The sequence below is a fragment of the Manis javanica genome, chromosome 2, assembly GCF_040802235.1.
Source record: "Manis javanica isolate MJ-LG chromosome 2, MJ_LKY, whole genome shotgun sequence".
In the NCBI taxonomy this organism is placed as follows: Eukaryota; Metazoa; Chordata; class Mammalia; order Pholidota; family Manidae; genus Manis; species Manis javanica.
In genome coordinates this window covers 112,929,548-112,949,475 of record NC_133157.1, presented here as the reverse complement: position 1 = coordinate 112,949,475, position 19,928 = coordinate 112,929,548, and the positions used below count along the sequence as shown (strand labels likewise).

The following is a 19,928-nucleotide window of genomic DNA, read 5'->3' as shown; positions in this document are numbered from 1 at the left end:
TCTTTTCAGTTGTGTCAATTTTTGCTTCGTGTAATTTGAAGCTCTTTTGTCAGGTGAGTATACATTTAGAATTTGATGAATGGAATCGTAACATTATGTAATGTCCCTTTTTGCTCCTTGTAATTTTCCTAGCTCTGAAGCTCTGAATATTTTGTGTGGTAGTAATATATAGCCTTTAGCTTCCTTTTGTTTAATATTTTACATTTCCCTTAATGGAGGTCAGATTCTCTTAGCTTACCATCATCTAAGTCTCTCTCTCTCTCTCTCTCTCTCTCTCTCTCTCTCTCTCTGTCTCTCTCTCCCTCCCTCTCTATTATTTTTGCATTCATTCCACAAAACTTTTGCTTAGTTAAAGGATTCTCTTCTGGGTTGGCAGTTCTTTTCTTTCCTCACTTTAAAGATACTATTGAACATTCTGTGGCCTCCATTGTACTTTATGAGAATTCTCTGATCATTCAAATTTTAGTTTATCTTTGCTTTTTAGCATTACGACATGTTCAGGCTTATCAGGCCTAACTGTTTGTTACTGATTTTGAGTTTATGCCTTATCGGGCCTAACCTCTTTGAATTTGCTCTGTTTGGGGCTTGCTGAGCATCTTGAATCTCTAAATTTATGTTTTTGTCAAAGCTGAGATCTTTTCTGCTCTTAGTAAGAATTGTTTTATCTAAAAAGTAAGATTTTCTTCTCTTTTATACAACACCTATAATGTGAAATTTAGACAATTTGATACTGTCCCACAAGTTTCTAAGGATCTATTCATTTGTTCCAATGTTTTTTCCTGTCTTTTCTTCAGTGTAGATAATTTCTGCTGCTCTGTTATCTTCAAGTTTACACACCCTTCTATCATCTCTGTTCAGTGGTTGAGCCCATGCAATGTCTTTTGTAATTTTTGTAATTATATTTTTCAGTTCTAAATTTCTCAACATGGATCTTTTTTTATAGTTTTTATTTTTCTGCCAGAAGTTTAGTCTTTCCAATTTTTAAGAGTGTTAGGCACTACCACATTTAATATGGTTATAATAGCTGATTTAAAGTCTTTATGTGATAATTACAACATGAGGCATCTCAAAATAGGCATCTGTCCTTTCTTTTCCTTGAGAATTTGTCACAGTCTCCAATGGCATGTGTATGTGTGTGTTGTTTGTTTTAGCATGTGTAATAAATTTGGGATTTTATTCTGGCCATTTTCAATATGATCATGTCATTTCTGAGTCATGTTTGTATAGGTGCATTCAGACCATTTACATTTAGGGTGATTATGGATAGGTATGTACTTATTGCTATTGCAGGCTTTAGATTCGTGGCGACCAAATGTTCACGGGTAACATCCTTACTATCTAAGAGTCTAATTTACCTCACTTAGTATGCTATTACACACACAAGCTAAAGGTTCTTTTTTTCTCTCTCCTTTTCTTCCTCCTCCATTCTTTATATATTGGGTGTTGCATTCTGTACTCTTTCTCTGTGCATTTTTATTACCTCTGGTGACAGCTATTTAACCTTAGGAACACTTCCATCTATAGGAGTCCCTCCAGAAAACACTGTAGAGATGGTTTGTGGGAGGTAAATTCTCTCAGCTTTTGCTTATCTGGAAATTGTTTAAGCCCTCCTTCAAATTTAAATGATAACTTTGCCAGGTAGAGTATTCTTGGTTCGAGGCCCTTCTGCTTCATTCAATTAAGTATATCATGCCACTCCCTTCTGGCCTGTAATGTTTCTGCTGGGAAGGCTAATGATAGCCTGATGGGCTTTCCTTTGTGTGTGATCTGTTTACTCTCTCTGGCTGCTTTTAATAGTCTGTCCTTTTCCTTGATCATTGCCATTGTAATTAGTATATGTTTTGGTGTGGTCTTCCTTGGGTCCCTTGTGTTCAGAGATCTGTGCACCTCCACGGCCTGAGGTACTATCTCCTTCCCCAGGTAGGGGAAGTTTTCAGCAATTACCTCCTCAAAGACACTTTGCCTTTTACACTCTCTTCTTCTTCTGGTATCCCTCTAATACGAATGTTGTTCCATTTGGATTGGTCACACAGTTCTCTCAATACTCTTTCATTCCTAGAGATCCTTCTTTCCTGTTCCTCTTTCAGGATTAGTTGTGTTAATTATATTTTCATACTATATGTGATTTTGGGGGGAGGCCTCTGTCTCACCTCTCACGCTGCCATCTGCAAACCAATCCTGTCAGTACTGTGGCTTCTTTACACTGATGTCATACTCACTGAGTGCAGGGGTCAACTCCTCCATGGTTAAGTGTACTCCCTTCATTTTGTGGTGCGGCAGAGCATCATGGGCAATATCTGAGATGAATTTATGGGCAGCTAGGGAGATGAGCTGAATTCCATGTGTTTTCAAGACCTCAAAGCCAGTATGGTTCAGGCAGTATCCAGTCATTACATCTGGGAATAGAGATGTGGAAGCCTCCAGCTGCAATCAGGAAGTCCACTAGAGGTGTGCTGAACACCGTCAGCCTCACTGCTCCATGGGCAGTGTTGAGCATCGGGTAAACGCCGTTAGACATGGCCCCCTCTGAGGATGCCGCACCTCCCAGTGACCGCTTCCCTGCTCAGCTCAGTCAGCTCTCCAGCCTGCGATGCCGAGCGTGCCATGGACCCTGCTGCGCCTCCAGCCCCAACACCCGTACTGTCACTCTGCCTTGTTCTTTTTGGCAGCAGTGCACTGAGGGCTGTGCTGCAGGGGCTGAGGCAGTGGAGGCCGGTGCCTCCTTGAGGTCTGAGCCTGAGCCGCTACAGTTTGTCATCTGGGTGGGAGAGGCAGCTCTCTATGTGTTCTTGAGTGAGTTTTGGTATTTTATGAGTACCACTACCAAGTAATTTGTCTATTTCAGCTATTTTGTCAAATTTATGAGTTCAGAGCTGTTTATTGTATTTCCTTATCCTTTTAATGTCTTTAGGAATAAAGTGATCTGCCCTCTTTTGGGTAATTTGCTCTTGTTTTCTTTGGTTAGCTTGGCAGAGTTATTTCAGTTTTATTGACTTTTTTTTCCCTGCAAAGAACTAGCTTTTGATTTTACTGATTTTGTTGTCTAGTTTCATTGATTTCCATTCTGTTCTTTAGTATTTCCTTCTATATTTAGCTTTGGTTTTATTTGCTTTTCTCTTTCTAGATTTCTAAGATGGGAGCTTAGATTTTCCTTTGGAGTTTTCTTTCTACTATGATTTAGTGCCTTAATTTCTGTGTAAGAATCCTGTAAATTTCATGTTATATTTCTGTTTTCACACAGTTCATGTTATTTTCTCTTTGCCCTTGAAATGTCTTTATTGACCCATGGGTTACCTCGAGGTGTATTTAATTTCCACACTTGAGGTCCTGTTCTTTTAACTGTTTTGTTACTGATTTTAAGTTTATTACCCTCTTATCAGAAAACGTTTTGTATGAATTGAAATTTCTTCACTTGTTAAGATTAGTTTTATGACCCAGTATGTGATCTCACAGTGTATGTCATAATGCACACTTGAGAAGACTGTACATTCTGTGGCCAGGCCACATACTGGAATGTCATTAGGACCTGTTGGTTGGTAGTGTTGGTCTATGGTGGTGGTGTTCCATTTACAGACTTTTCTCTTTTCAGTTGTGTCAATTTTTGCTTCGTGTAATTTGAAGCTCTTTTGTCAGGTGAGTATACATTTAGAATTTGATGAATGGAATCGTAACATTATGTAATGTCCCTTTTTGCTCCTTGTAATTTTCCTAGCTCTGAAGCTCTGAATATTTTGTGTGGTAGTAATATATAGCCTTTAGCTTCCTTTTGTTTAATATTTTACATTTCCCTTAATGGAGGTCAGATTCTCTTAGCTTACCATCATCTAAGTCTCTCTCTCTCTCTCTCTCTCTCTCTCTCTCTCTCTCTCTCTGTCTCTCTCTCCCTCCCTCTCTATTATTTTTGCATTCATTCCACAAAACTTTTGCTTAGTTAAAGGATTCTCTTCTGGGTTGGCAGTTCTTTTCTTTCCTCACTTTAAAGATACTATTGAACATTCTGTGGCCTCCATTGTACTTTATGAGAATTCTCTGATCATTCAAATTTTAGTTTATCTTTGCTTTTTAGCATTACGACATGTTCAGGCTTATCAGGCCTAACTGTTTGTTACTGATTTTGAGTTTATGCCTTATCGGGCCTAACCTCTTTGAATTTGCTCTGTTTGGGGCTTGCTGAGCATCTTGAATCTCTAAATTTATGTTTTTGTCAAAGCTGAGATCTTTTCTGCTCTTAGTAAGAATTGTTTTATCTAAAAAGTAAGATTTTCTTCTCTTTTATACAACACCTATAATGTGAAATTTAGACAATTTGATACTGTCCCACAAGTTTCTAAGGATCTATTCATTTGTTCCAATGTTTTTTCCTGTCTTTTCTTCAGTGTAGATAATTTCTGCTGCTCTGTTATCTTCAAGTTTACACACCCTTCTATCATCTCTGTTCAGTGGTTGAGCCCATGCAATGTCTTTTGTAATTTTTGTAATTATATTTTTCAGTTCTAAATTTCTCAACATGGATCTTTTTTTATAGTTTTTATTTTTCTGCCAGAAGTTTAGTCTTTCCAATTTTTAAGAGTGTTAGGCACTACCACATTTAATATGGTTATAATAGCTGATTTAAAGTCTTTATGTGATAATTACAACATGAGGCATCTCAAAATAGGCATCTGTCCTTTCTTTTCCTTGAGAATTTGTCACAGTCTCCAATGGCATGTGTATGTGTGTGTTGTTTGTTTTAGCATGTGTAATAAATTTGGGATTTTATTCTGGCCATTTTCAATATGATCATGTCATTTCTGAGTCATGTTTGTATAGGTGCATTCAGACCATTTACATTTAGGGTGATTATGGATAGGTATGTACTTATTGCTATTGCAGGCTTTAGATTCGTGGCGACCAAATGTTCACGGGTAACATCCTTACTATCTAAGAGTCTAATTTACCTCACTTAGTATGCTATTACACACACAAGCTAAAGGTTCTTTTTTTCTCTCTCCTTTTCTTCCTCCTCCATTCTTTATATATTGGGTGTTGCATTCTGTACTCTTTCTCTGTGCATTTTTATTACCTCTGGTGACAGCTATTTAACCTTAGGAACACTTCCATCTATAGGAGTCCCTCCAGAAAACACTGTAGAGATGGTTTGTGGGAGGTAAATTCTCTCAGCTTTTGCTTATCTGGAAATTGTTTAAGCCCTCCTTCAAATTTAAATGATAACTTTGCCAGGTAGAGTATTCTTGGTTCGAGGCCCTTCTGCTTCATTCAATTAAGTATATCATGCCACTCCCTTCTGGCCTGTAATGTTTCTGCTGGGAAGGCTAATGATAGCCTGATGGGCTTTCCTTTGTGTGTGATCTGTTTACTCTCTCTGGCTGCTTTTAATAGTCTGTCCTTTTCCTTGATCATTGCCATTGTAATTAGTATATGTTTTGGTGTGGTCTTCCTTGGGTCCCTTGTGTTCAGAGATCTGTGCACCTCCACGGCCTGAGGTACTATCTCCTTCCCCAGGTAGGGGAAGTTTTCAGCAATTACCTCCTCAAAGACACTTTGCCTTTTACACTCTCTTCTTCTTCTGGTATCCCTCTAATACGAATGTTGTTCCATTTGGATTGGTCACACAGTTCTCTCAATACTCTTTCATTCCTAGAGATCCTTCTTTCCTGTTCCTCTTTCAGGATTAGTTGTGTTAATTATATTTTCATACTATATGTGATTTTGGGGGGAGGCCTCTGTCTCACCTCTCACGCTGCCATCTGCAAACCAATCCTGTCAGTACTGTGGCTTCTTTACACTGATGTCATACTCACTGAGTGCAGGGGTCAACTCCTCCATGGTTAAGTGTACTCCCTTCATTTTGTGGTGCGGCAGAGCATCATGGGCAATATCTGAGATGAATTTATGGGCAGCTAGGGAGATGAGCTGAATTCCATGTGTTTTCAAGACCTCAAAGCCAGTATGGTTCAGGCAGTATCCAGTCATTACATCTGGGAATAGAGATGTGGAAGCCTCCAGCTGCAATCAGGAAGTCCACTAGAGGTGTGCTGAACACCGTCAGCCTCACTGCTCCATGGGCAGTGTTGAGCATCGGGTAAACGCCGTTAGACATGGCCCCCTCTGAGGATGCCGCACCTCCCAGTGACCGCTTCCCTGCTCAGCTCAGTCAGCTCTCCAGCCTGCGATGCCGAGCGTGCCATGGACCCTGCTGCGCCTCCAGCCCCAACACCCGTACTGTCACTCTGCCTTGTTCTTTTTGGCAGCAGTGCACTGAGGGCTGTGCTGCAGGGGCTGAGGCAGTGGAGGCCGGTGCCTCCTTGAGGTCTGAGCCTGAGCCGCTACAGTTTGTCATCTGGGTGGGAGAGGCAGCTCTCTATGTGTTCTTGAGTGAGTTTTGGTATTTTATGAGTACCACTACCAAGTAATTTGTCTATTTCAGCTATTTTGTCAAATTTATGAGTTCAGAGCTGTTTATTGTATTTCCTTATCCTTTTAATGTCTTTAGGAATAAAGTGATCTGCCCTCTTTTGGGTAATTTGCTCTTGTTTTCTTTGGTTAGCTTGGCAGAGTTATTTCAGTTTTATTGACTTTTTTTTCCCTGCAAAGAACTAGCTTTTGATTTTACTGATTTTGTTGTCTAGTTTCATTGATTTCCATTCTGTTCTTTAGTATTTCCTTCTATATTTAGCTTTGGTTTTATTTGCTTTTCTCTTTCTAGATTTCTAAGATGGGAGCTTAGATTTTCCTTTGGAGTTTTCTTTCTACTATGATTTAGTGCCTTAATTTCTGTGTAAGAATCCTGTAAATTTCATGTTATATTTCTGTTTTCACACAGTTCATGTTATTTTCTCTTTGCCCTTGAAATGTCTTTATTGACCCATGGGTTACCTCGAGGTGTATTTAATTTCCACACTTGAGGTCCTGTTCTTTTAACTGTTTTGTTACTGATTTTAAGTTTACTACCCTCTTATCAGAAACATTTTGTGTGTTTTGTATTTTTTTCCCTTGTTAAGATTAGTTTTATGACCCGGTATATGATCTCACAGTGTATGTCATAATGCACACTTGAGAAGAATGTACATTCTGTGGCCAGTCTGCATACTAGAATGTCACTAGAACCTGTGGTAGTGTTGGTCTGTGGTGATGGTGTTCCAGTTACAGACTTTTCTGTTTTCAGTTGTATCAATTTTTGCCTCGTGTAATTTGAAGCTCTTTTGTCACATGAGTATACATTTATAATTTGATGAAGGAATTCCTAACATTATGTAATGTCTCTCTTTACTCCTTGTAATTTTCCTATCTCTGAAGCTCTGTATATTTTGTCTGGTATTAATATAGCCTTTAGCTTTCTTTTGTTTAATATTTTACATTTCCTTTAATGTAGGTCAGATTCTCTTAACTTTCCATCATCTAAGTCTCTCTCTGTTTCTTTCTCTCTATTATTTTTGTATTCATTCCACAAATCTTTTGCTTAGATAAAGAATTCTCTTCTGGATTGACATTTCTTTTCTTTCCTCACTTTAAAGATAGTATTGAACATTCTGTAGCCTCCATTTTATTTTATAAGAATTCTGTGATCATTGAAATTTTAGCTTATCTTTGCTTTTTAGCATTATGACATATTTAGTACTTATCAGACATAACTGTTATTGATTTTTAGTTTTGACCTTATTAGGCCTAAACTCTTTGAATTTGCTCCTTTTGGGGCTTGCTGAGCATGTTCAATCTCTAAATTTATGTTTTTGTCAAATCTGGAATCTTTTCTGCTTTTAGTAAGAATTCTTTTTCTAAAAAAATAAAATTTTCTTTTCCTTTATATAACACCTGAATGTGAAATTTATACAATTTGATACTGTCCCACAAGTTTTTAAGGATGTATTCATTTTTTGTAATGTTTTTTTCTCTCTTTTCAAAATTTTTACAAAATTTTATTTAAAGTCCTGCTTGTAATAAAGGTACTATAATTTGATAATTCAAAGTTCTTAAATAAGGTCTTAGGTACATAGAAGGCTTTTTGTTTTTCGCAGGTGTGTAAGTTGAATAGATACACTTTATATAGAATTTAGTTCAATCTCCTCATTTTAGGAGTGATAAGTTATATGACTTTTCTGTTTTCACATATTGTTGGAACAATTATAATTGAAGCATTGTTCCAGGGAACTAACTTCCAGAGCAGTGTGATTGGTAAAAGTGAAAAATATGGTGCTGCCTTGAAAATGTTAGAAAAGGAATACAAACTAGTAATTTGAGTTTTTAGTGCAATGTAGTATTAATTTAGGGAAGTGCAAAAGATATGTAAGTGTGTTTTATGTAGTTAGATATTTAGTAACAAGCATTATAATTGGTTCAGTTGACTTCACTAAAAGGGAGACAGGCTTAAAAAATTCTCTGTCATTTAAAAAATTTTTGAAATTAATAACATTAAAAACATTCAAAAATTTAAAAAATATGCTTTGGGCTTGGAAAAAACTGGCTAGAGCTTTATTTTCTCTTATGAGTTTAATGAAATCAATTTTTGGAGTTTTTAGTTTTAATTGGTAAATTTAAGGAGGACATGTTAACTAACAGTTAATGTACTGGTTACTGTTCCTGAGTACTAGTCTGCACTTAACATTTATTAACTCATTTAACCCTCACAGCTACTCTAGGAGGTAGGTTATTTCTTTCATTTTATAGACTAGGAAAATGAAGTTACCCAAGTTCATAGTTTGGTAAATAATTGTTATCAAGATTCCTATCTAGGCGGTGTCATTCTAGAACCAGGTTCTGAAGCCTCTCATTTATAGAAGCCATTTTTGAAATTTGGTAATCTGATATAAAGGAACTGATACCAGAACCACCAGGGAATTCTGTAGTGTATCTACTTACATAATGAAGCGGATTTGATAAGGCCATATTTTAATATGAATCAGGTTATGGAGGAAACAGTTATCTATGTTAAATTCATTATTTTCTCCCATTGCATTTTTATTAGGAATGTCTGTGTTAGAGTTGATTAAACACTGCCATGTGGTATCTGAAAGGAAAAGAAATCTTACTGAATTAAATCTATTATCTATTTTCTTGCATTTGAAGGTCATTAATAGATGGGAATCTTTCTGTTGTTAGAAATATATAATGGGTACATTTTGAGTTGTTGGGCATGTTTTTAATGGTCTTCCTACTGTATTATCTCTTTTGCTGATGAGCTTATTGCATCAGAGTTAGATAAATCTTTAAGTACTGATACAGAAAGCCTTCCAGTACATAAAGATTTATCTAATCTTTAGAAGTGTATGTATAGTATGTACTTACATACTTTGTATAGTGGGAATTTTTTTTAAAAGCAGCACAGGTGATTGTGATGATGAGCTGGGTTTAAGACCCCTGCACTAGTAGGCAACACTTTTTCAGTGAAATTCCACATCTAAGATAATTTTATATATGTAGTCAGAAAATGATACACTAATTATTCTTAGCCACTTTTGCTTTTCCTTTTTTCTTTTCTCATTTCTCTACAATTGTTTATGCCAATGTGGCTTCATTCATACCGATTTCCCAAGGGTTGGGAGAGCAGCATAAAATTAGAATCAGCCAGCTGATTGCCCAGCAGGATGTCGTCAACTATCCAAGCACAGAGCCTGAAGGACCCTGAGATTGCAGAACTCTTCTCCAAAGAAGATCCAGAGAAGCGCTTCACAAATCTCATAAAAGTTGGCCAGGGAGGCTTTGGAGCAGTGTTCTTTGTAAGTGTTAAGTGCTTAATGTCAGTGACCAGCATTTATTTAATATCCAGTCCTGGCAGAGTAAAAATCAGTAATACAAAAAGACATAGGCAGTAGTCTATTTTATAGTCACTTGCATTAGGTGTATATAAAAAGAGATCATTTTATTTATTGGGCTTCTTAGATTATTGAAAAAATGGGAAAGATATTCGGCTTTAATTTCCATGTTGTTTACACTACTTTAGCAGTTTTATGACTAACATTGTTATTGAATCAAATATTGCAAAACACTGACGTAAAGTCCCATACACACATTTCATTATTAGTCGTTCATTATTTCTTCCTATTAAGAATGCTTTTTTCTCAGCAACAAGTTTTGTATGGATGTTTAATATTTTGGTAGTATTACAGATTTAGTTTTTTCATTTTAATGGGTACCTTAAGAATAAAAGAGAAAATGTGTTCCAAATTCTTAACAGTTTGAACTTTTCACTTATTTCCCATTTGTAAATTAGAGGTAAAAATAAGGTAGTAGAAACTCCCTCTGCAATTTTCTGCTGTTAACATGTAGATAAACATCCTTGCAGAATCTTTTTGTGTACACATGCTTTATGTGTGTGTGTGATGTAGGTTATGTTTGTTTGATTTCTGGATTGGACACAGAATAAGGGAAGAGGCACTCAGAAAACAGGTATTTCATAAACAACCTTTTTTCTGTGTTACAGTTTTGTCTGAATGTAAGCTTCTCCCATTGTTCTCCTTAATACTCTGGAGAGAAATATAGAATAAAAAAGGAAAAAAATATATAACCTCTTAGAAATGGGCCCAATAAGAGAACCCTGTTGAAAAAAATCCCTGTCATGTAGCCATTCAATGTGTGTCAGTAGTATTTTTTAGTTGACTTATTTTATTAAGTATAATTTATATACAGTAAATACAGATATATTAAATGTATAGTTTGATGAAATTAGACAAGTTATATGCCATACAACCAACAATTCAAGATACAGAATGGTGATAATTGTGGGGAATAGAAAGAAGTAGAAAGAGGATAGAATGATAACTTGTTTTACCTCTTTTGATAATAAATATTTAGTATATTTGAAAGTTAAAATTGTCATTATGTATGGGGGAAGTCACTAATAGGCAAGCAGGAACAATGAATCCAACTGTATTTGGGCTATAACCACATTGGAGTAAAAACCAAAACTAATACGAGTAACTTTCGTACACAGTATTTTAAGTGTATACCCTCTGTCTGGTTGGGAAGAAGAAACTGCAAACAGATCTTGAACTCTTCTCCATAAACTTGTTTAATATTGGTATGGGTGTGACAATTCTGAAACTGTGTTAAAAGATTGAGCAGTGAATAATTTTGATGTCATTTTGGACTCAGATCCTAACTGAACAGAATGATAGAAATAGGAAATTAGCAAATGTAAGGAAGAACCACGTGGGACTAGATAGGAATTGGATAGGAATTTGTGGCATTAACATGAACTAATTACATAACATATGTATTTCCTAGCTCTCTCTTCTGTAAGATTCTAGTTGCGTTGATATCTTAGTAGCAAGCAGCACACTTAGCACTCAGATCTTGGATTCCTCACTACATGGATCAAGAGCTCTTGCAGTAATGGTTCATTCTACTGTGGGGACAAGGATCATAAAAGATAAGCTTTAGAATAACTTGAACCAGAAATTTAAAAAATGCTTTTAAAATGAAAAATAGGACCTTTCAAGAGGATGCTAGAACCAGCTTGAAGATGCTCCCACTGGCCATATCTGGAACAATTTGAGCATCAATATAAACATCTATTGATTATAACCCATTGAATAAAATAGGAATTCCTAATTTCCATGACAGATATAGTATGGATAGATAGTTAGAAAGGGAGGGCTTTTCTTTATAATAGAATGCTGACTGATAAATGTGAAAGGAATGGTAGAGTTGGGAAAAACCAGCATTTTGAAATTATCATTGCAAAGATTGTTTGGGGCTAGAATCTTCAGTGGTTGCTATAACTAGGGGGAAAGTTTGATGAGCAGAATATTTATATAGTTTAAAAGTATCTCTCCACAGATTGCTTGTTAGATACAAAGTAGGAAACAGTGGTTATAACTATATACATTGGAAAGAAACAGTCAAACACCTTGAGTGGGTGATGAAAATTTGTAACCAGTGATGAACAGACATTGTATGCATCCAGATATGATACCCTGAAAAGGACACAATATTACTCATGTAGTATTTCAGCCAGAGATATATAACCAGAATCTAATCTTGAAGAAGCTTCAGACAAACACAAATTTAGTAAGGTAAGTACTGCTGTGTAGTCTCAAAAAAATGCCAGTGTCATAAAAGACAAGGAAGAGTTGAGGAAATTGTTCCAGATTAGAGGAGATGAAGAAGACATAATAAGTAAGCACAACTTGTAATCTTGAAGGGACAGAGAAACATGACTGTGGACATTAAATACTTCTCTGTTGGGTTTTTTTTGTCTGTGTGATAGGCAAAAATAATCTCATTTTAATCTGATTTAATTTTAATGTAATCATCATTACTAATGAGTTTGGATTTTAATAAATTACAGTCACTTTAAATTACTATTTTAAAGTAATACTAGAGCTGCAGATTTTGCAATAATAATAGAGTTTACCCTATAATCTTCTCCCAGATCCTTTAAAGTTTACAAGTCTCATAACCACAGAACCTTTATCAAAACTAAGAAATCAACATTGATACACTGATAACTATTAACTAAACAACACACTTTATTCAGATTTTCCCAGTCTTTGTGCTCTTTTCTGTTCTGGAATCTACTCCAGGTGACTACACTGCATTTAGTATACCCTCTTTTGAACTTTATCTTGTGCTAGTTAGAAATGAAGCTCTTTAGCAGAACAATGAAATAGGACCCTTACCTCATACCATATATGAACATTAAAATTATAAAACTCTTAGGGTAAAACTGCATGACCTTGGTTTTGTCAAAGGATTCTTGGAAATGACAACAAAAGCATGAACAAAGGAAAAGCAGATATTGGATTTGATCAAAATGTAAAACTTCTATGCTTCAAAACTGAAAAGACAACAATAGAATAGGAGAAATTATTTGTAAATCATATGTCTGCTAAGGGACTTGTGTCAAGAATATATAAAGAACTCTTACAACTCAATAAAAAAAGGCAACCCAACTTTTAAATGGGCATGTATTTAATCTGAATTGACATTTCTCCAAAGATGTACAAATGGCCAAAAAGCACATAAAAAGATGCTCAACATTCACTGGTCTCAAATCTTGAAAACATTATACTAAGTGAAAGAAACCAGACACAAAAGACCATATATTATATGGTTCCAAAGTGTACAGAATGGGCACATCTCCAGAGACACAGAAAGTAGATCAGTTGTTCCTTAGGGCTGAAGGGGTGAGGAATAGGGACAGTAGAGTGATAGCTAAAGGGTGCGGGGTTTCTTTTTTCTTTTTTTTAATGGGGAAAAAATTTGAGGTAAGGTACATATAATCTAAAATTTACCATTTTAACCATTTTTAAATGAAACAATTTGGAGTTTCTCTTTAAGGTGATGAAAGTTCTAGAATTGTAGTTATCAGTAAATTGCATATATCTATCATATCGATCAGTATTGCCATGCATCTTTCAGTGTACTAAAAGCTATAGAATTACACACATTCAAATGGGTGAAATGTGTGCTATGTAAATTATATCTCATTAAAACTGTTAGAAAAGAATATAGCTGGTTAGACCTATTGACTGAAATCAAGGGGCTCACAAATTGATGAGTAGAGAACATTTTGGAAAAATAAATTCATATTCAAGATCTTATGCAGATAGATCCACTTCACCCATTATGTTAAGTGGTGCACGTTTGCCTTCACCAGTCTGCTAGTAATTGAAATTGGAAGGTCATTAGTTGTTCCAAGGACCCACTTAAAAGAATATATATATATATATTTTAAGGAACTCTATTTAGGTACAATTTACACACCTGCTTGTCTAATTTTTTAACAGCTTTTTTGAGATTTAAGTTACATACTCTCAGTTCACCAATTTTAAGTGTGCATTTCATAGATTTTTAGTAAGTTAGATTTTTGTAGCCATCACCATAATCTAATTTTAAAACATTTTATCTTTGGGAATTCATTAAAGACTGAATTGAAGATGAATTCTTCCACATATGACTAGAAATGATTAACCCTTATTACTGAACTCATTTGAAATGTTTTGCAGCTATCCTCTTGTGCCTTCTTTATATATCATCTTTTTTTTAACACATAATGAGAATTTGGCTCTTACTTTCTAAAGAGTTAACTTTTATGTTTCTGTTATGCTTTTATTTTTTTATCAAAATTCCACAGCAGTGGTAAATAGTAATGGTGATAGCATTTTAGCTGTCTTGTCTTAATTCTAGTTAATAGTTTTTTACAATAGACATGATTTATCATGTTGAGGAATTACCTTTCCCATGTGGGTTTTCTAAGAGTTTGGTCTTCCCTGCGTTTAGAGTTAGGCTCTTTCTGCATTTTCAGCATTTATTAAGCATTTATATGTATAAGTATATATTTTTCCCCTTTGATTTGTAAAAAAATATGGCAAATTATTAAATGTTTTCCTGTATCAAAATTTTGCATTTCTGTGGTAATATATTTTATCTAAATGAAATATTCTTTTTAATGCCCGGTAATATTTGGTTTTAAAATTTCATTTAGAGTTCCCTTGTCTACATTTATAAGTCAGATTGGTAGCTAACTTTCTATTTTGTGCTGCTTGTGAGGGTTTAGTTGTTGGGTTAGACTGCCTCCATACAGTTAATGGAGTAGCTTTCCTTTTCTTCCCCTTTTATCCTGGGAAGTTCCCCTAGTGAAACTGCTCCACTCACAACAATTTTAAAGACAATTAGTATTCTTTTCAATCTTCCACCACTGTTTTACTCAAATTTTCTTTTCTAGATCAATTTTAGTAGTTCTTTCCTAGAGAATTGTCCATTTCATTGAAATTTTGATATTTACAGGCCTAGCATAGACTTGTACTAGTCATTTTTTTGTTTGTTTATAGTTCTATTCAAATTTCTATGTTTTTCCTCTCAACTAGCTGATTCAAAGATAAACATACATTATTTTTATTTCTAAAGTACCAGCTCCTTGATAATTTGATACGCTTTTTGCTATCCATTTACTTATGTTTTTAATGTTCTTTAAAATCAGTTTTGGTATCTTTTTGGACATGGTAGTTTATAAATGTTAATTTTTACAGTGGTCTTCTGTCTTTTTTAGGCACGAGATGTGTACACCTATGACGTGGTGGCTATCAAGAGAATACCTTATAGTGGAAAGAGGGCTATGGAGGTAGGTGAAATATATATGTTTGTATTGGCATGTTAAAGAAAGCCATACCATTTTTAATTGGGGATAGGCGGAAATTTTTTCAAAAAATGTTGTAAAATATACAAATACTAAGGTTTATCTCAGTGAATTTTTTTCCACAGACTCAATATGCCCATTTAACCTGTACCTAGAGCCATAAACAACGTTCCTGACATCCCATAAACCTCCCAACTGCGTCCCTTACTTTTAATTTTTTTAGATATGTGCTGCTGACACGAGTTTAATTTTTTAAATTGTTCAGCAGATTATTCTATAATAGAGGGATTATCATGTCTAAGAAAGTACACTAGAATAAGATACATTTGGCAGTAAGTATACTGGATATAAATTTTTAATGGTTAAGAAATTATTTAATGGCTGTTTCAAATAATCATCGGCAGCAATATATCTAGTCGGAAAAATAAGGCAGTGGGTAATAATCTGAAACATAAAATTACTGATACTGTGTTGCATGTACTTTAGTTCATCAGTGTTCTGATTAGTTCTTCCTTAATTGCATAAGTTTATAAAATTACTTTCTAAGTGTGTTCTCTTTGTCTTTCTTTTTTTTCTGCAAACATTCACATTGCTGTGCAACCATCACCACCATTCATCTCCAGAATTCTTTCATTTTGCAAAAGTGATATTCTACACCCATCAAACAATAACACCTCATTCCCTCCTCCCCGCAGCCCTTGGAAATCACCTCTCCACTTGCTGTCTATCAATTTGACTACTTTAGGTATCTCATGTAATTGAAATTATGCACTATTTGTCCTTTTGTGACTGGCTTGTTTCACTTAATATAGTGTCCTCAAAGTTCATCTATGTTGTAGTGTGTCAGAATTACCTTTCTTTTTAAAGCTGAATAATATTCCTGCGTGTGTGTGTGTGTAAAAACACCACATTTTGTTCATCTACCATCTGTAAATGGACACTTAGTTGCTTCTACCCCTTGGTTATTGTGAATAATGCTGCTATGCACATAGGTATACAAGTATTTTTTTGAGTTCCCGCTTTTAAACTTTAGGGTATATGCCCAGAGGTAGAATTGCTTGATCAGTCTTTAATTTTTAAAGGTTTTGGCTTTCTACATTTCTGTAATCTCTGTTTTGTGGTAAATGTTGTTTTTTGTGATAATCATACTTATGGGTATGATAACACTGTTGTGATTGATCACTGTTCCATTATGTCGATACCTAAGAAAAACTCTTTAATTTCTAAAACCCCTAAAAAAACCTCCATTTTTTACAAGTTTAATTTAATTTGCCATTCTACAGTATAACTTTAAAACCAGCTTTCATAGCAGACTTGTGTTGGAGTCTGTTTAATTAGTCATGCCAAAAACAAAAAGTTTCACCTAGGGCATCATCTTCTCTCATTTAATATTGTATCCTTCCTGGAAGTTTTTTTTACATTGAAGAATATAGGTTTTAGCTTGGTTTTGTTTTGAGAGTTTGCCTCCCAGAGCACTCAAATTTGAAATGTAAAGCCCAAAAAACACTTTCTGAAGTTAGCATCTTACAGCTTACACATTTTACACTGTGAATATCTTGCTCTATTTTCTTGAGGGCTTATGAAATAACATAGGAGATATAGGATCTTAAATTCTAGTGCAAACATTTTTTAAAGTTCTGTATTCTAGTTCCCCTACCTTTAGAAACATGCATGATGCAAGTCAGCGGTAAAGCTTGACAAAACTGAAACAAGAACAAAAAACAGATTCCAAGTTCCCATCCCACATCTCCTAAGCCTCCAGAGTCTCTGGGTATGGACCCAAGAACCTGTATTTTCAGTTCCCTGATTGCTTCTGACAAGTAACTCTATTTAGGATATGGCCTAAGTTTCTGAAGTTGTCATAGAGTAGCTTTTATTGCTGAAGGTTTATCTGTTATTTACTAGTAGGCGTTAATGGGAAGGCTCTTCAGGAAATCCTGTAGGAAAATGTTTCCATGCTGCTTGGTTTTTCTGTGAACTTCCCTCTGTTATAACGTAAGTGTTCACTAGCATTTTAGAATATGTGCATTTAGGAATTTAGGTAATTACTTGATTTGAGTTTAAACAGCAGAAAAAACTTAACATTTGGTAGACAATATAAGCCAAAAAACACAACAGCTGAACTTTAAGGTATGTAAATCATACAACAATAAAACTGCAAAAAAGAAGGGGGAGGTTGAACTTTTGAAGAAAAACCACTAAATATAGTATATAGTTTTCAACAGGCTTGGTGTGTGGTTGTAAAATTTTTATAAGACTCATTGATAATAAATGTTATGAAAATAAAAATGTGTCCTACCTGGAATGAATTTTATGTTATTGAGTTGTAAACTATATGAATGTAATTTCTTTAAAATATATTAGTTTGACATTTAAATATTACAAATAAAGCAAAGTTGTATGTTCTTGTTAACTTTTTAATCTAATCATTACTTTTGTACTTATATAGTTTTCTAAGGAAAGGCAACTGTTCCTAATTCTCTCCTTTATTCTTTTTTTTCTCCCCACAGAGATGGCAGGGTATTATTAAAGAAGTCAGGTTGCTACGAACATTAAAACATCCCAACATTGTAGAGTACAAAGGCTGCTATTTACGTGAGCACAGAGCATGGGTAGGTATCTGCTCTCCCCTTGCTGTAATTTTAGTAGGTTTAGTTTATAATTAATTCAAAAATGTCTCAAAATAGTTGTGTAAAGCCACGCACAAACACCTTGAAATGTTAGTTCATACTGAGAAAAGAGGAGCAGCTTTTCCTGAAATTATTAGGCAGTAAGAGATAATAGAACTTTTGCTAGTTGACTACAGAGATTCAGCTGACCATTACGTGCACAGGAAAATGTTCTGATGTATGTTAGCGGTATCATTCTTCAAATGCTTTATCAAATATTTGTTGAGAACAATCCTATCAAAGGATGAAAATCAGCATTTATTTTTGACAGAAATGTATTGTAAGCTATTTAACCATAAGGATCTTGGTTGGAATATTGGTGGTGAATCCTGGTGAAATCTGAGCTGATTGTGATTCTTTGGCTGAATAATACTAAAGGTAGAAAATTGGGACATTTTATTGCAGAAAATGGAAATTAATTTTGCCCCATTGTTGAAACTAAGATAAGGTAGTAATCTTACAACAGTATAGGCATAGTAATTATGTCTTTTCAGAGAAAGGCTAAATTTTCTTTAAACAGGAATGACCTTTTACTTTTAATAAGCTACAGCTGATTATCATTTTAGTATACAGAACTTAGATTTATTTAGATTTGTAATGTTTGGTTTAATTTGATGGTGATGGTACTCCTAAATTTGAGGCTGTGGTAAAAGAAAAAACAGTGGGAGAGAGGGTAGGCTGCCTCTCTGTCTTTCAAGTTTCTCCATCTGTAAAACAAGGATGATAATAGGGTCTACTTCCAAAGGTGGTTATGAGGATTAAATTAGTTAATATATATAAAATACCTGGCACATAAGAGGTGCTCTTTGTTTGCTTTATAGGAAAGATTTAAACTGTAACCTAAACTTTGTGTATATATAGTACCAGGGGATGATTTTCTGCTTCCTGACAATGCCAGTATTGCTACTATAGGTTAATATTAATGAAATATATATATTCCTTTATAGCTTTAGTTAGTAATTATATGAAACACACATCTTCTACAAGCAGTTATATGTTGGCATTATAAAAGATTAATGTAGCATTGGCTTAACTTCATGTATGCATTTAACAAGTTCCAAAATGTATACTTATATTTAAAGGTAATTGATAAGTAGAGTTTGTTTCACTTCAAACTATCTTCTCGATCTCCTTGGTGAATTTATTTTATCTCATATAGAATCTTTTTATTTTAATAGTGTATTTTAATGTTTTTATCATTTTTTCCCCTGTAGCTTGTAATGGAATATTGTTCAGGATCTGTTTCAGATTTGCTGGAATGTAAGTTTCCTTTATTTATTAAGAAAAGAAAAGTATTAGTATAATAAAATGAGAACTCATTCACTAAGAGATTTTTTTAATAATGTTAAAACTTTCCAGGAAGAGTAAAAACCTTTGTCTTTTCTAGAGTCTCAGCGTGGTATGCACTGTCCTCATTAAATACTACGTTTTAGCATAACAGATGAGTTTTCTTTCATTATGATTTAACAGGCATTTTTTCTGCCTTCCTTATCATTAAACTTGATTTGTTCCTTCTGTTCAGAATGAAGATATGTAGGAATATAAAAAGGGAAAGCTTCTCTTTCATTGTTTTTATAATCATGAAATAATTGTTAAATGTTAACTTAGAGGAAAATTGGCTGTGAACTATAATAACTAGGCACAACTGCACACTTATTAAGTTGAATTGCTTTGTTTATTATCTTGGAAAGCAAAAAATTCCTTCTTGCTAAATGTTAGTTTTTTTTAAATTTGCCCATGTATTAGATATGTGTATATATATTTTAAAATAAAAATGTTCTATAGAGTAATTATTTTCAAATAAAATCTTATTTTAAGTTCACAAAATGCAATTACAAGAAATGGAAATATCAGCAATTATACACGGTGCTCTTCAGGGATTAGCCTACTTACATTCTTGTGCCATGATCCATAGGTAAGTACTTTAAAAATTACCATATATTAATAAGCAAATTTATCAGACCTAGAATTTATTAATCCTGAAAGCTTTGTTGGTTTTACCTAAATAAAAGTATTCTGGAGTTTTACAAACTCATATTTTTTTAGGTTATCCATGTCTTAAAATGAATATACTAATTTGTTTGATCTCTTTGTTGAGAATTTTTATCTTTTTCTACACATGCTGCTGGGCTTTCCGAAGTATGTGCACTTTATAGATTTGTGATAGAAATTTAATTACAGAA

At 34.4% G+C, this 19,928-nt stretch overlaps 1 protein-coding gene across 12 annotated transcripts in view; it reads left to right on the top strand.

Moving 5' to 3' along the window:
- LOC140847796 (serine/threonine-protein kinase TAO1-like) overlaps positions 1 to 19,928 on the top strand; it is a 324,214-nt gene that overhangs the window by 255,501 nt on the left and 48,785 nt on the right. For 8 of the 12 annotated variants that reach the window (XM_073229150.1, XM_073229149.1, XM_073229148.1 and 5 more), the window contains one exon: positions 14,990 to 15,061. In XM_073229150.1, coding sequence (XP_073085251.1) covers positions 14,990 to 15,061 — 72 coding nt within the window. Of the gene's footprint in view, positions 1 to 9,530; positions 9,714 to 14,989; positions 15,062 to 17,586; positions 17,689 to 18,959; positions 19,006 to 19,563; positions 19,661 to 19,928 lie in introns of all 12 variants that reach the window. The other 4 variants (XM_073229143.1, XM_073229141.1, XM_073229142.1 and 1 more) reach the window with 3 other exon arrangements.